The sequence below is a fragment of the Eublepharis macularius genome, chromosome 1 (genome assembly GCF_028583425.1).
Source record: "Eublepharis macularius isolate TG4126 chromosome 1, MPM_Emac_v1.0, whole genome shotgun sequence".
Classification (NCBI taxonomy): Eukaryota; Metazoa; Chordata; class Lepidosauria; order Squamata; family Eublepharidae; genus Eublepharis; species Eublepharis macularius.
Genome location: NC_072790.1, coordinates 187,995,569 through 188,009,411, shown reverse-complemented (window position 1 = coordinate 188,009,411; position 13,843 = coordinate 187,995,569). Strand labels below are relative to the sequence as shown.

The 13,843-nt window shown below is 44.9% G+C and overlaps 1 protein-coding gene across 3 annotated transcripts in view; it reads left to right on the top strand.

Moving 5' to 3' along the window:
- Positions 1–13,843, top strand: part of SPATA17 (spermatogenesis associated 17) — a 188,692-nt gene that overhangs the window by 25,743 nt on the left and 149,106 nt on the right. For all 3 annotated transcript variants that reach the window (XM_054984789.1, XM_054984782.1, XM_054984773.1), the window contains exon 5: positions 4,729–4,832. In XM_054984789.1, the coding sequence (XP_054840764.1) occupies positions 4,729–4,832 (104 nt within the window). The remainder of the gene's footprint in view (positions 1–4,728; positions 4,833–13,843) is intronic.

Sequence of the window (13,843 nt, the reverse complement as noted above, 5' to 3'; positions counted from 1 at the left end):
GTATGAGCTGGGTCTGGTTAGAAGGGCTCACTACAATAAGAAAACTTCTACAGATATATGAGAAGCAAACGCAAGATAAAAGAGGCAATTGGACTGCTGTTGAAGCAGAAGGAGAAACTCTGATGGAGGACAGAGAAAAAGCAGACAGGCTTAATGACTTTTTTGCCTCTGTTTTCTCCCTGAAGAACTCAAGCCCATCTAGAGATGGTAGAAGACATGACAGGACACCTGGGTGGCTGGAGAGGCACCTGGCTGCATTGGACGAATACATATCCCCTGGGCCGGATGGTGTGCACCCAATAGTGCTCAAAGGACTTTCTAGAGAACTTGGAGAGCCTCTGTCCATCATCTTCATGGCCTCCTGGAGGGCTAGGGATGTACCACAAGTTTGGAGCAGAGCAAGTGTTATCCCAATCTTTAAGAAAGGGAAGAAGGATGACCTGGGAAACTACAGGCCGGTCAATCTGACTTCTGTTCCTGGGAAGATATTAGAGCAGATTTTAAATGGATCAATCTGTAAGCATCTGAAGGATCACTTAGTGATCCGGGGAAGTCAACATGATTTTGTCCCCAACAGATTTTGTCAGACCAATCTGGTTGTCCGGGGTCTGGGTCCCAGCCCCCAGACTTGGTAGGAGGGAACAGCAGGTTAACAGGGCAGACGGGCATACAGAGGGGGCAGCCAGCAGCCAGCAGGTCAACTGGTCAGCCAGCAGACAGCAGGTCAACCGGCTGACAGCAGGTCAACCGGTCTGACTGGCAGGCAGAGGGGGCAGCTGGGGGACAGCAGGCCAACCCCTCCCATGGGCAAATGGGGCCAGAACCTGCCAGTGCCAGGGGCAAGGGGCAAAGGCCCAGGGCCTCAGGAGGCAGGGGGAGACAGAGAGAGGCCAGCGAGTCCCACTCCCCTAGGGAAGGAAAGGGGACTAAGCAAGGCGGAAGGGGGCAAGGGCAGAGGGATTGGGGGCCCAGCAGTCACCCACCCAAAGGCCTTACCTGAGGAGGAGAAGCAGCAGCAGCCCCAACAACCCAAAGCCACGCCCCAGCTAGAAAATAGTAGCCTGGCCCAGGAGTTGCCAAAAGCCAAGCCACTCCAGGTGGGGCTAGTGGAGGCACTCTGCATGAAGCCCCGGGCAACCAGCCAAGGAGCCGCAGCTGGACCCACCTTCAGCCATCAGCTCAGCCAGGGAGGTCGGGCTGCTAGCCAGGGAACTGCAGCTGGACAGGCCTTCAGCAATCAGCCAAGGCAGGGAGGCTGGGCAGCCAGGGAACAAGGCACAGCTGGTGCTGGTCAGTGGGGCCAGATCAGCTACCCCAGCTGCAACTGCTTGGTGCAGCCCAAGACCAGGCTGGAAGAGGGGTGGGACAGTAGAAGGAAGCCCTATAAAAGCTGGCTGGGAAGAGCCCTGGGGTGGTGGGTGTGAGTAAGGAGTGATGATGTGGAATGAGAACGGTGCAATGCAAGAGTGGAGGTTTGGAGGAGAGTTCTGGAAGGAGGGGATGAAGAAGGACACGGGGCAAGCAGGCCAGGTTGAGCAGGCCAGCGAGTGGACTGAGAGGGAGTCTGGGTGAGGTATACCGCCCCTCCTTCCACAGAGCAGGGTCCTGCAGCATCCCTGGCCCCCCTATGACATCAGGAGCAGACCGCCCAGTGCCATGCCCAGCGGCAGCGGCGGCAAGCCCTGACACTGGTTTCCTTCTCTGATCAAGTGATGAGCTTACTGGATCGTGGGAACTCTTGTTGATGTGATTTACCTGGATTTCAGCAAAGCTTTTGATAAGGTTCCCCATGACATTTTAATGGGTAAACTTGAAGACTGCGGACTGGACTATAGGACAGTTTGGTGGATAGGGAACTGGATAGAGGACTGCACCCAAAGAGTGGTGGTCAGTGGTGTTTCATCAGATTGGAGAGAGGTGTCCAGTGGGGTGCCACAGGGCTCGGTTTTGGGCCTGGTACTTTTCAATATTTTATAAATGATCTGGATGAAGGTGTAAACAGGCTACTCATTAAATTTGCTGATGATACCAAATTGGGAGGAGTGGCAAACACCCAAGAAGATAGAGTTAAAATTCAACAAGACCTGAATACTCGGAGAAGTGAGTGGTTGTGAACAGGATGCAATTCAACATAGATAAGTGCACAGTATTACATCTGGGCCACAAAAATATGAAGCACAAATACTGAATGGGGGATGTACTTCTGGGTAGTAGTGTATGCAAAAGAGATCTTGGGGAAGAGTGGATTGTAAACTAAATATGAGCAGTCAGTGTGATGAGGTGGCAAAAAAGGCAAACTCAGTCTTGGGTTGTATCAAAAGGGCCATTGCATTGAAATTGCAGGAGGTTATAGCCCCTCTTTATACTGCCTTGGTCGGGCCGCACCTGGAGTACTGTGTGCAGTTCTGGAGGCCTCACTTCAAAAAGGATGTGGACAAAATTGAGAGGGTGCAGAGGAGAGTGATGGGGACGATCAGGGGTCTGGAGACTGAGCACTACAAGGAAAAGCTGCTGGCCTTGGGAATGTTTAGTTTGGAGAAGAGTGAGAGGGGACATGATTGCTCTCTTTAAATATTTGAAAGGCTGTCATTTGGAGGAGGGCAAGGAGCTGTTCCAGTTGGCAGCAGAGCATAGGACTCGAAGTAACAGGCTTAAATTATATGCAAAAAGGTACCGGCTGGATTTTAGGAAAAACGTTTTCACGGTCAGAGTAGTTCAAAGGTGGAATCAGGTTCCTAGGAAGGTGGTGAGCTTCCCTTCACTGGCAGTTTTCAGGAAGAGGCTGGGTGAATATTTGTCAGAGATGCTTTAGGCTCATCCTGCATTGGGCAGGGGTTTGGACTAGAAGGTCTGTATGGCCCCTTCCAACTCTGTGATTTTGTGATTTTGTTTCTGCTTTTCCTGGGTAATAATCCAACTATATATACATACTGGAAGTGTGGGACAACAGGAACTCCAAGTTGCATCCAAATACATGCTATTGTTACACAAAAATGCCCTTCTGCCCTTACCCAGATTCATCAGATCAAAAGGAGGAGACAGACAAGTGCTTCTTTTCAATGATTGTATTGAATATTGCAGTATGGGTACCCAGCTTTCAAAGGAGTCATGAGTACCAAAGAACATAAAGCTTACAAGCAGTTTTAAAGACATTTTTCTCAGTACAAAAGGAACTACCTGCTGAAGAATTTGCAATTGGTCCTTTACATACATTTGATCTCTATAGTTATTTTGATTGGCTACTACTCAGTTCTCTAACTAGTCTCGTGATCAATGTAACCTTTTCATTCCCCTTATCTGGTCACTATCCTTTGCTGACTTTGAATTTCTCACTTTTGCTGACTTCCAAAGCTTAGAATCAAAAGTTATAGATATAGGGAGTCAATGTGCTCTTCTTGTATCCTTTTCTTCCTTCTCATGAGACAATAGCCTAAAGAATGTGGCCTTATCTTAAGTTTCCTAAGCAACTGGGAAAAGAGAAACATTTTTGGCCTTAGTTATGTTGTTCTGAAGCAACTTTCAGCAAAGATGGAACTGTGAAAGAGAGAAGGGGGGGAGTTTGCAAGCACTATTAATTCATTCTAAGAATATGTATATGAAAGTATGAAAGATTATAAACCCTTATAATAAAAGGAATATTAAAAATCTTAACTCTACACTACCTACAGCTTTCCAGCCCCAGTAAACAACCTTGTCAGTTTTGAAGAGAAAATCTCTACCTCCACAGCGGATGAGCAGGGCACGAGCCAGGCTAGAGCTAGGCTTTGTAAGCCATAACTGCTTTCCACCTGGAAATAAGATTACTTTAATTATGAAGACTGATGATGTTGCACATCATTGTTAACAATGGTGTGATTTCATTCTTGAGCTCCTTAGGAAACTCAAAGGGGGCTAAATTGCTCACGTTACCCCTGCTTTGCCCTTTTATCTGCTAAGGAATATTGGCCACATGAGAGATAACAAAGAAAGAAAAAGGCCAAGCTAGTGGCTTCTCCTTTTTGGGAGTAGCTTAGCTCTCTATCCCAGGAATGCAAGGAAAAAGTGATAATGGGTAAAAATATGCTCAAGCTGTTCCAGCTATAATTACTAGTGGTGATAGTAAATTCTAAACAGGGATTATAAATAGATAGGGCTGGACTGTTTTCTGTGTAGTAATACATAGCCCAGCTATACAGAGAAAAAGTTACCAAAATCTGAAATGCAGGAATGTCAAGATACTAACTTCTGGCAGAGAGTTATGGTATGCACTAGTCTGTGATTGACTTTGCTGTGACTATAACTTTGCATACAACTTGGTTCTGACTAAAAACTTGTCCATGATTTCTCTTGATAGACTTTTAATGGTAGGCAGCATGTCTTGATTAGGTGAATTGTGGAATAATGCCTCATTTTCCTATCTTGGTTCAATATAAAATAACTTATGTAACCATTGCCGTCTCATAGGTATTTCACATATTAGAAAATTTCTTTCTCTCATCCATGTATTAATACATTATATTACTACCTACTATAATGGAAAACAAATATTTGTGCAGACCTGGTACTGTTTTTAAAAGGGGGCACCATGTCTTAAAAAATAAGATCTGATTCTTCATATGAATGTTTGACAAAGTGCAATCATAAGCAGAGTTACTCCAATTTGCAGTAACTCTGCTTAGGATTGCACTACAAGTTTTCTCTTTTGCAAGGAAGTTATTGAAGCAAATATATGTGCCTTTTCTTCCCTAGATTCAAAAAAGATGGCGAGGCTATTACATCCGAAAATATATCCATAATTATTACGCACTCAAGAAGTACCTGGAAGCTATTTCTTTGAATAATGAGATGGTCAGGTAAAGATTTTATAAAATTGAGCAGTAAAACTTTAAAATTCTTTTTTATTTCTAAATAGTTTATGGTGCTAATTAAATTATTTCTTTATGGAAAGAATTGTCTCTATTATCCAATATATAAAGTACATTTCTTTTTTCTCTACCTAAGCATAAGGTGCCAAACTCTGATCTCGTTCATTTCAGTATGCATGCAGATGTGATTCTGTTGAATTCACTGCAGTGAGTCCAGAACTGATACATTTCAGTTTGTTGGATGTGTATTTTCATGCACATGCACTGAAGATGTCGTCCATTGACTTCACTGAATTTAGCAAGGACAGACCTTTGCTTAGGATTGCACTATAAGACTACCGTTGCAGCGCTCTCTTACATTCTGTGTCAGATAGGGAGAGCTGAGGCAAGGCTAGAGTCATTCTTCTGGGGCTGCATGTGGAGCACCTCCTAGGGTCAAGCTGCCATGGCAAAGGATTGGAGATAGGTTGGGAAAGCATAGTGCCACCACTGCCAACTACACTGCTTGTATCTTGTTGAGAGAAGCTACTTATAGTGATCCAGCCCAGGATTAGTCTGTAGTGTGTCAACCTAGTGTGTTTGAATCCATTTATAAAATTCATTTCCCCCCTACTCCTTCAACCTTTCTGCCTTCTTTGAGTTTCCAGGTCCAGTCCATAAGATATTTTTGCACAGAAGAGAGAATTGCACTAGATTTGGGGTTGGATCCAACCAACTTTTCTGTTAGCGAAAAAGGAAAGAGATGTTGTCTTTGATGAGCCAAAAAGGCTATGCTGAGAATCTCATGACCTGAGTATACAACGGCCATGTGGGATGAGGTTATAGTATGGAGAAGAATTGGGTGAAAGCTAGCTGGATCCAATACATAGTGCTTAGGTGATAGGAGAATTCTTTGTCACATTTTTCCTTTCTAAACAAGTCCACAAATGCAGAAAAACCGAGTTGAAAAAGCATTGCTTTCTATACTAAAAAAACCAGGCAGCACACCTCATTTAAAATTAGTAAATTTACTCTGTAACAGTGACTTTTTCTGCATGTTTTGGTTTTTGTTATTAATACAAACAGCAAAAAATGAACTTTGAAATGCATCAGCATATAACATTTCTCATTTCTGTTAAACTAGCTCAGGAGATCAGCTATCTGGCTAGCCTTTTTGTCATTATTTTTATGTAACACATATGTAAGATTATGTTTTCATAGTGAGACTGGACCTGTAACAAAGATAAATTGGTTTGATTAATTTAAAGGCTGAGTTTGCACTTACAAGACGTGTACACTTGTAACCTATAGCCCCATATGCAAAAACTGCCCCTGGTTATAAACAAGAAAATGATATCATGAAATTAAAAACTAGCCTCAGAGATACAGATTGGCAACATTAATAAAACATTATAAAACTGATCTTTAGGGAAACTTAAAGCATATTCAGTTGTTGTTCTACTTTTAATGTTTCAAAAGTAACTGTTAATGTTTTGCATTGTTAAAGGTAGGATATAATCAACTGAGAAAATGAGCTAATTTCAGGAATATATTGTGTTCATTAAACTAGTGCTCTTTAACTAGTTATACGCAAGCTCTTTACTGTTGCTCATGTCCTCAGGCTTAATAGATTGCATTGTAGACTTTCAACTGAACTCAAAATTACAAACAAAAGATTGTCAACTTTTGCTTTCTTCATAATACCTAGTGCATGTGGGGGGCGAGGCTGACAAAGCCATCAGAAACTACCTGCTGATTGTCCCCTGCAAATGCCCCCCTGAGTTTTTTTACCTGTCCGTCCCCCACCCCCCGTTCAGGAGTAAAAAAGCCTAGAATATGCATTTTCAAGGAAGAATCAGAGGGGACAAGAAGAATTAGGCCTTCTACAGTTTTCTAATTCTCCCCTATACACTTCTATTCATGGTATCTCAACAAAAGTGGTTGAGATCCTATTCTGGCTATTGTGTAGTTCTACCCTTCGTTTAATCAGAAATGAAGCAATGTTGCCTCTTTTTATATCGAGGACAAATCATGGAACTTCCATCCTTGTAAGGCAATTATCCCACTTTTAACCCAGGTACAGGGTGAAACTTTTGGTTCACATCCAAAAAGAGAATTAGTCACTCAAGCATACTGCTGCCACTATTCCACTTATTTTTTTAAAAATCTAGTAAGAAGGAAAAATAGCTGTCTCACTTGAGTTGGGGATAAGCTTTAGCAGAAGCTCTGACTAGCCTTTCTCACAAATACCACTGATATATTCTCCACTGACAGATGATATATGGCCTTGATACAACACTAACACAATCTAAACCTGCGTCCTCTTCTGAATCTTGCAAAGAGCTTGTTAATTTCTGTTCTTCTCCATCGTATAGTTCTAATCCCCACTTGTCCAAGACAAAATGTAGAGATCTAATGGAGGCTGTTGATGGTACAGTCATCATCTAAATATCAAGGAGAGGCCCATCCCTTCCAGGTGTGCCATGAAGTCCAAGATTATGGCTAAGGTTACTGTTTTGGGGCAGCTCAGGGACAGTATGACTTTGAAGGGATGTGTATTCCACCTGAATGAGGGGGAAACTTTTTGTTAGGATCTGAATGGGGGCCTTGGATGACTATCTTAGGCATAAATCTGGCCCAAACCCAGGTGGATTGGTCACTGGGGATGAGCAAGCCCTGGCCCAGAAAGGGTTGTGGAATTATTTTCCAAGAGTTGAGGCAAGGAGAGGAATATCCAGCAAACAATCAAATTGAATGAAAGTCAAAATTTTATTGAATTTATACAGAAATCAGAGCATCCTTACAGTCCGTTCACATGCACAAACATACTGGTGGGGCTGGCCAAACCCATAAGCATTAAAATGTTCCAGAATGGAGATTCTGTAGAGGGAAAAGGGGCTCTCCCCGTTCTTCCTGCCTCCTTTATAGTCCATTGCGTGTCATATCATTTCTTGACTTAACTCCTCCTCCTCCTGAGAGTTAGAGGGGGTCTGGTCACTGGATGTTGAACCTTCCAGATGGCTGGTGTCTGGGAAAAACTGACAGGGCTTATCAGTTGGTTTCAACCACTTGAGCTTAAGCTACTTCTTCCTTATCTCATCCTTGTAGCCTTCTTGAGGTCACTGAGCTGACTGTATGTGGTATTTCCTTTCAAGTAGGGGCTAAGAATGATTTTTGCAAACCATAGTAGAGGTTGCAAGCACATGCTCTGGTTGCCATGGGGAATGCAGGAGGCCAAGGAAAGTTGTGCTGCTATTGTTGTATGTTGAATTGTGAGGTGGTGGATATGAGAGAGGAGACTGGGGTGGGGCTGGGGATCCCAGTGCTCTGGGGTCGAAGGAGGTATGGCGGTGGGACGCGGAGTTGGAAAGGAAGGTCACGGAGACATGGTAGGGCTCGGTGCCCTTCCAACTTGCATCCCATCTCAAGGCATATGCTGGTAGTGGGGCTAGGAGGTGTAGCCTCCCACCAGCACTGATGTTGTGCAACGCCAGGTCCATTAATAATAAGACCAAAATGTTGCAAGATTTAATTGCAGCAGAAGGAGTGGACCTGGTATGTGTGACCGAGATCTGGATGAGGGAGGGCGAGACGGTCACCTTGAAAGAGCTGGCTCCCCCAGGGTTCTCGGTCCTTCATCAGTCCCAGACGGATGGTCGGGGGAGGAGGGTAGCAATACTCATTCGAGAGTCTTTCTACTTCAGGACTCTTCCTGCTCCAAAGATCCCCAGTATTGATTGTGTTGGCCTGGCATGGTATGCTGAGGAGAGTTTGGCGATCTACTTGGTGTACCGACTGCCTGGCTCACCAGTAGCTCCCCTGTCGAGCTTGTTAGAGGTGGTATCCTAGACTGTTGGTCCTGGGTGATTTCAACATCCATGGTGGTGATGCTGCCTCTTCTCAGGCTTTGGACCTGGTGTCTTCCATGGCAGCACTGGGACTCTCCCAATTTGTTTCAGCTCCTACGCATCAAGTGGGCCACACGCTGGACTTGATCTTTGGGGCAGGGATTCAGGTGGACCTGGACGCTATTAAAGCGGTGCCATGGTCAGACCACCATGTTCTGAGGGCTTGTCTGGGTGTGCCGGCCCCCTCCTGCATGGGCGGTGAGCAGATTTATGCTCGCCCCCAGAGACTTATGGATCCAATTGGCTTCTAGAATGCCCTGCGGGATCTGATGCCCCCTGGCGGTTCGTTGGATGAGCTGGTGGTGGACTGGCATGACCATCTCTCGAAAGCCATTGACAAAATCGCTCCCCGTTGCCCTCTCCGTCCCCACATCAGACTGGCTCCCTGGTATACAGAGGAGCTACGTTTGATGAAGCGGGAACTGAGACAGCTAGAGTGAGTGTGGCAGCGGAATCGAGGCAAAGAGGCAACAACATCTTATAGAGCGTTTATGAAAACCTATGAGGTGGCTGTGAAGGTGACAATGAAGGAATATTTTGACACCTCCAAAGAGTCTACAAGCTCATACCCAGCAAAATTGTTCCAGATAGTTCGGTCCTTGGTTTCCCTATCGCAGGGAGACCGTGAAATTGGAAATTCGGCTATTAGCTGTGAGGCTTTAGGGAGCTTTTTTGCAGATAAAATCTCGCCCCTCCATCGTGATGTCGGCTACGATTGATACAGTAAGGGAACTGGAGGCCCCTTGGCTGTCTTCCGGCCCATTTTTGGATCACTTCAGCCTGGTCTCCCGGGAGGAGGTGGACAGGATCCTGCGGCTGGTGAGGCCCACTACATGCTCCCTGGACCCCTGCCTGTCGTGGTTGGTGAAAGCCAGTGCTAATGGGTTGGGGGCCCAATTGGAGGTCATTATTAATACATCATTGAGTTCCAAGGTTTTTCCCAGGGCGCTAAAGAAGCCGTAGTGAGGCCTCTTTTGAAAAAAAAATCTTTGGACTCCACTGACCCATCTAGTTACCACCCGGTATTGAACCTCCCATTCTTGGGAAAGGTGATTGAGCGGGTGGTGGGGGATCAGCTACAGGTGTTCCTGGAAGACACCTCTGTCCTGGACCCATACCAGTCTGGGTTCTGTTCAGGTCATAGGGTGGAGACTGTGTTGGTTGCCCTCACGGACGATCTCCGTAGGCACCTGGATCGGGGCGGGGCGGTGCTGCTCATCTTGTTAGACCTTTCAGCAGCATTCAATACAGTCGACCATGAGTTGTTGGCCCACCGCCTCGCTGATGTGGGGGTTCGTGGGATAGCCTTGCAGTGGCTTCTCTTTTCTCCACAGTTGGGGACAGAGGGTGGCCTTAGGGGAGAGACCGTCCGCACACCAGCCTTTGGAGTGTGGTGTCCTACAGGGGGCAGTACTCTCTCCCCTGTTATTCAATCTTTATATGCACCCCCTTGCCCAGTTGGTGCGGAGTTTTGGACTGGGTTGTCATCAATATGCAGATGACACCCAGTTGTATTTGTTGATGGGAGGCCGACCTGATTCTGTTGAGAGCCCTGGAGGCCATGTCTGGGTGGGTAGAACAGAGCAGGCTGAAGATGAATCCCACAAAGTCGGAGGTCATGTACTTGGGCCATGGACTTTTGAGGCAGGGATCCTTCTCCCGACCTTTGGAGGGGCATCACTTGTACCCATACCATCAGTTAGGAGTTTGGCCATCATTCTGGATTCCTCCTTGTCTATGGAGGGCCAGATCACAGCTGTGGCTCGGGCAGCCTTTTTCCACCTTTGGCAGGCCCGGCAACTGGCGCCCTACCTCTCAGCCCAGGACCTAACGACAGTGATCCATGCAACAGTCACCTCCAGGTTAGACTGTTGTAACTTGCTCTACGCCAGGCTGCCCTTGGGCTTGATCCGGAGACTTCAACGGGTCTAGAATGCTGCTGCACGTGTCCTAACTGGAGCTTCATGTAGGACACACATTACGCCTATCTTGCAGCAGCTTCACTGGCTCCCAATAGAATTCCGGATCCGGTCCAAGGTGTTGTTCTTGACCTATAAAGCCCTAAACGGACTGGAACCAGCATACCTAAGGGACCATCTCTCCCTGTATGTGCCCCAGAGAGCACTTTTTTCAACCGGAAAACATCTACTGGTGGTCCCTGGCCCTAGGGAGGCTCGGCTGGACTCTACCAGGGCCAGGGCCTTTTTGGTCCTGGTCCAAACCTGGTGGAACTCTCTGTCTGAGGACACTCAGGCCTGCCAGGATCTTGTATCATTTAGGTGGGCCTGTAAGACAGAACTGTTCTGCCAGGCATATGGTGGAGGCTAATTTTAGCCCATCATTGCCGAGCCTTCCACCGGTCTCCCTCTACAAGGGATATGGAGAGTCCACTCACGCTGGTTGCCCCGAAAGGGGTACGGTATTTTATCGTTTTTTATGATTGATTTTAAGTTGTGTTTTAATCAATGTTGTACCTCGCCCTGAGCCCGCTTGTAGGGACGGCAGGTAATAAATAAATAATAAGTAAGTAAGCTAGATCTTCTTTACCCTGCAATAAGAACATTCTTCAGAGTTTTCAGTCACACTAATTTTCATTCACCCTAATGCTAATATTTTTGCACAGCATTACAGACAAGGCATGCATGCTAAAATATAATGGAATAAAGTCTAGACATATGTACTTAAATATGTGCTGGTAAGCTGCAGATGACTTATGGCTACCCTAGCAAGGTTCTTTAAAGGCAAGTGAGGAGTGGAAGTGGTTTGCCTTTACCTTCCTCTGCAGAGCAACCCCAGTTTTCTTTCGTAGTCTTGAATCCAAGTACCAACAATGCTTAGCTTCCAAGATCTGACAAGACTGGACTATACCATGCCACTCCATCACCCCAAAGCTTACTTCTATATCAAATAAATTCTTTAAAAGGTACCTAAAAGGCGTGGCTTAAATCCCTATGGTACACTGGAAAATAGGAGAGAAATAAATGGAGCCAGTGCGACTTCCAATTTTATCTCTTACAACTCTTATCAAAAAATAGCATGGCCCCCTATCCCCACATATCATTTTCAGTCAGAAATGGGGGGTGGAGCTGAGTTGGTTGCAGTTTGGTCTTGAACTTTACCTGGAACTAAAGCAGGCTCTGGAACCAGAGAGCATTGTGCAGCAGACTAGAAGCTCTGATTAATTGAACAGTAAGTTTGCCAGCCTCCTGAAGCAGCCAGGCAATCTCCTAGAATAACAATTAATCTCCAGACTACAGAAATCACTTCTCCTGGAGAAAATGACTATTTTGGAAAATGGCATTATGTCTTGCTGAGGTCCTTCTTTTCCTTTCCCCAGGCTCCACTCCCAGATCTCCAGGCATCTTCCCAACCCAGAATTGGCCATATTATTGACTGGCCTGGACTAGCTCCTTGAATTTATACAGGCTAGAGACCTCGGCTGCTTCCACACACATTGGATAATCCACTTTCAATACTCTTTAGTGAACATTTGAAATTGATTTTCCATGTGTGGAACAAAAAATCCACTTCAAAAGGATTGTGAAAGTGCATTGAAAGTGCATTATTCAATGTGTGTGGAAATGGCCCTCATATTGCTTGCTAGTTGAAGCTCTTATCTGTACCCTGTTTTGGGGCAGGGAGCTGAGCATACATATTAAAGGGTATCTCAGTAGACCAAATCCTCTGTCATTTTCTTTAGGATGTTGTCATTTTAATGAGATGGAGAGGATTGTGACTGGGAAATGCCACAAATTCACAGTGGGTGCATGTGTTTGAAGCTGCTAGATAGGAGCACAGCTGGATTCCTGCGTGTAAGAATTCAGGATAGCTGCCCTAGAGATTGTGGCATAGTTTAACGTCCCTTTCAGCAAAATCTTATGAGGAGGCAGTGACTGTGTATATCTGATCAAGGTCTGCTGTAACTCAGGTCTTCTTAACCTTGAGAGTAGATTACTGTAACAATCTCTGTGTGCCTACTGGGAGAGAAGCCTGTCTTTTGATAGAAATGGGAGCACATAGCAGCCATACTCCAGCATCTAAATGGGCTTCCCTTTGTCTTAGAATCACAGTTTAAAGCACTGGCTGCATACGAGTATGTCTTCTAAAACTGGGAACTAATTGTTGGTATTTTAATCAAACAATTAATTGTAGGGAAGGGATGAAGTATTTCTAGAATAGTGAATTAGTAGTTACAGGCAGCACTTTGGCTTCTGAAATACTTTTATTAAGACTTCAGTGTCTTCTGTAGATTGAGTCTGCTGTTTAAATCCAATCCTTAGTGTGTATCACACTTTTATACAGTCCCAATTGCAACAGATTTCACAGTTGTTGTCTTTATCTAAAGTGGGATCTTAACTGTAAAGTAAGTAGAAAAGAAGGAAAAGGTGCAATTTCATTAAGCTTTAACATATCATTGGCTGTCAGGCTGGCCTTGTTATGCTGTCCATCCTCATTTAACTATCCCACAAGATCTCTTAATGAAGTTAAGCCCCAAGTTCACTCCAATAATTCTGTGGCAAGAGTTTGTGCAATGTAACAATTCATCACTTGTCAGGAAGGCACTTTTAGTTTATACATTTAATAAGGGCATCCTCTAGCTTGGTTAATTAGAAGTGAACAGTTTGCATATTTACTAAATGTGGAGTGTCATTGCCACCACGGCCTATTGCCTACATGAATTATTTCTCTATCTGCAATAAACAGCTGGGTAATTATTACTGCCATAATCAGATAAATTCCCTCTGTAAGGCTTTTCTTACATGGCAATTCTTTGAACTCATCCAAAGCTGAACAAAATTTATGAACTCCAGCAGCCAGGCCACTTTTTCATAGTATAGTGTCCCTATTTCAAGGACACATACAGCATCATAAATATTGTGTAAATTAGGAGGATAAATATGATTACCTAAAGATTATATATTAATAAACTTGTTTTTTCAAAATATAGTTCTTGGGTTATAAGTTATTAAAGGGTAGTTCTGTTTTTATCTAATTGTAGATAGTTGACAGAGCACCTATAGTCCATGGTAAAGGAGCCAAGCTCTGAGACTGGAAATAAACCTGGCAGGGAGAGAAAAATCCTGAGTGTATGAATGTGTGTGTGTTGGGGGG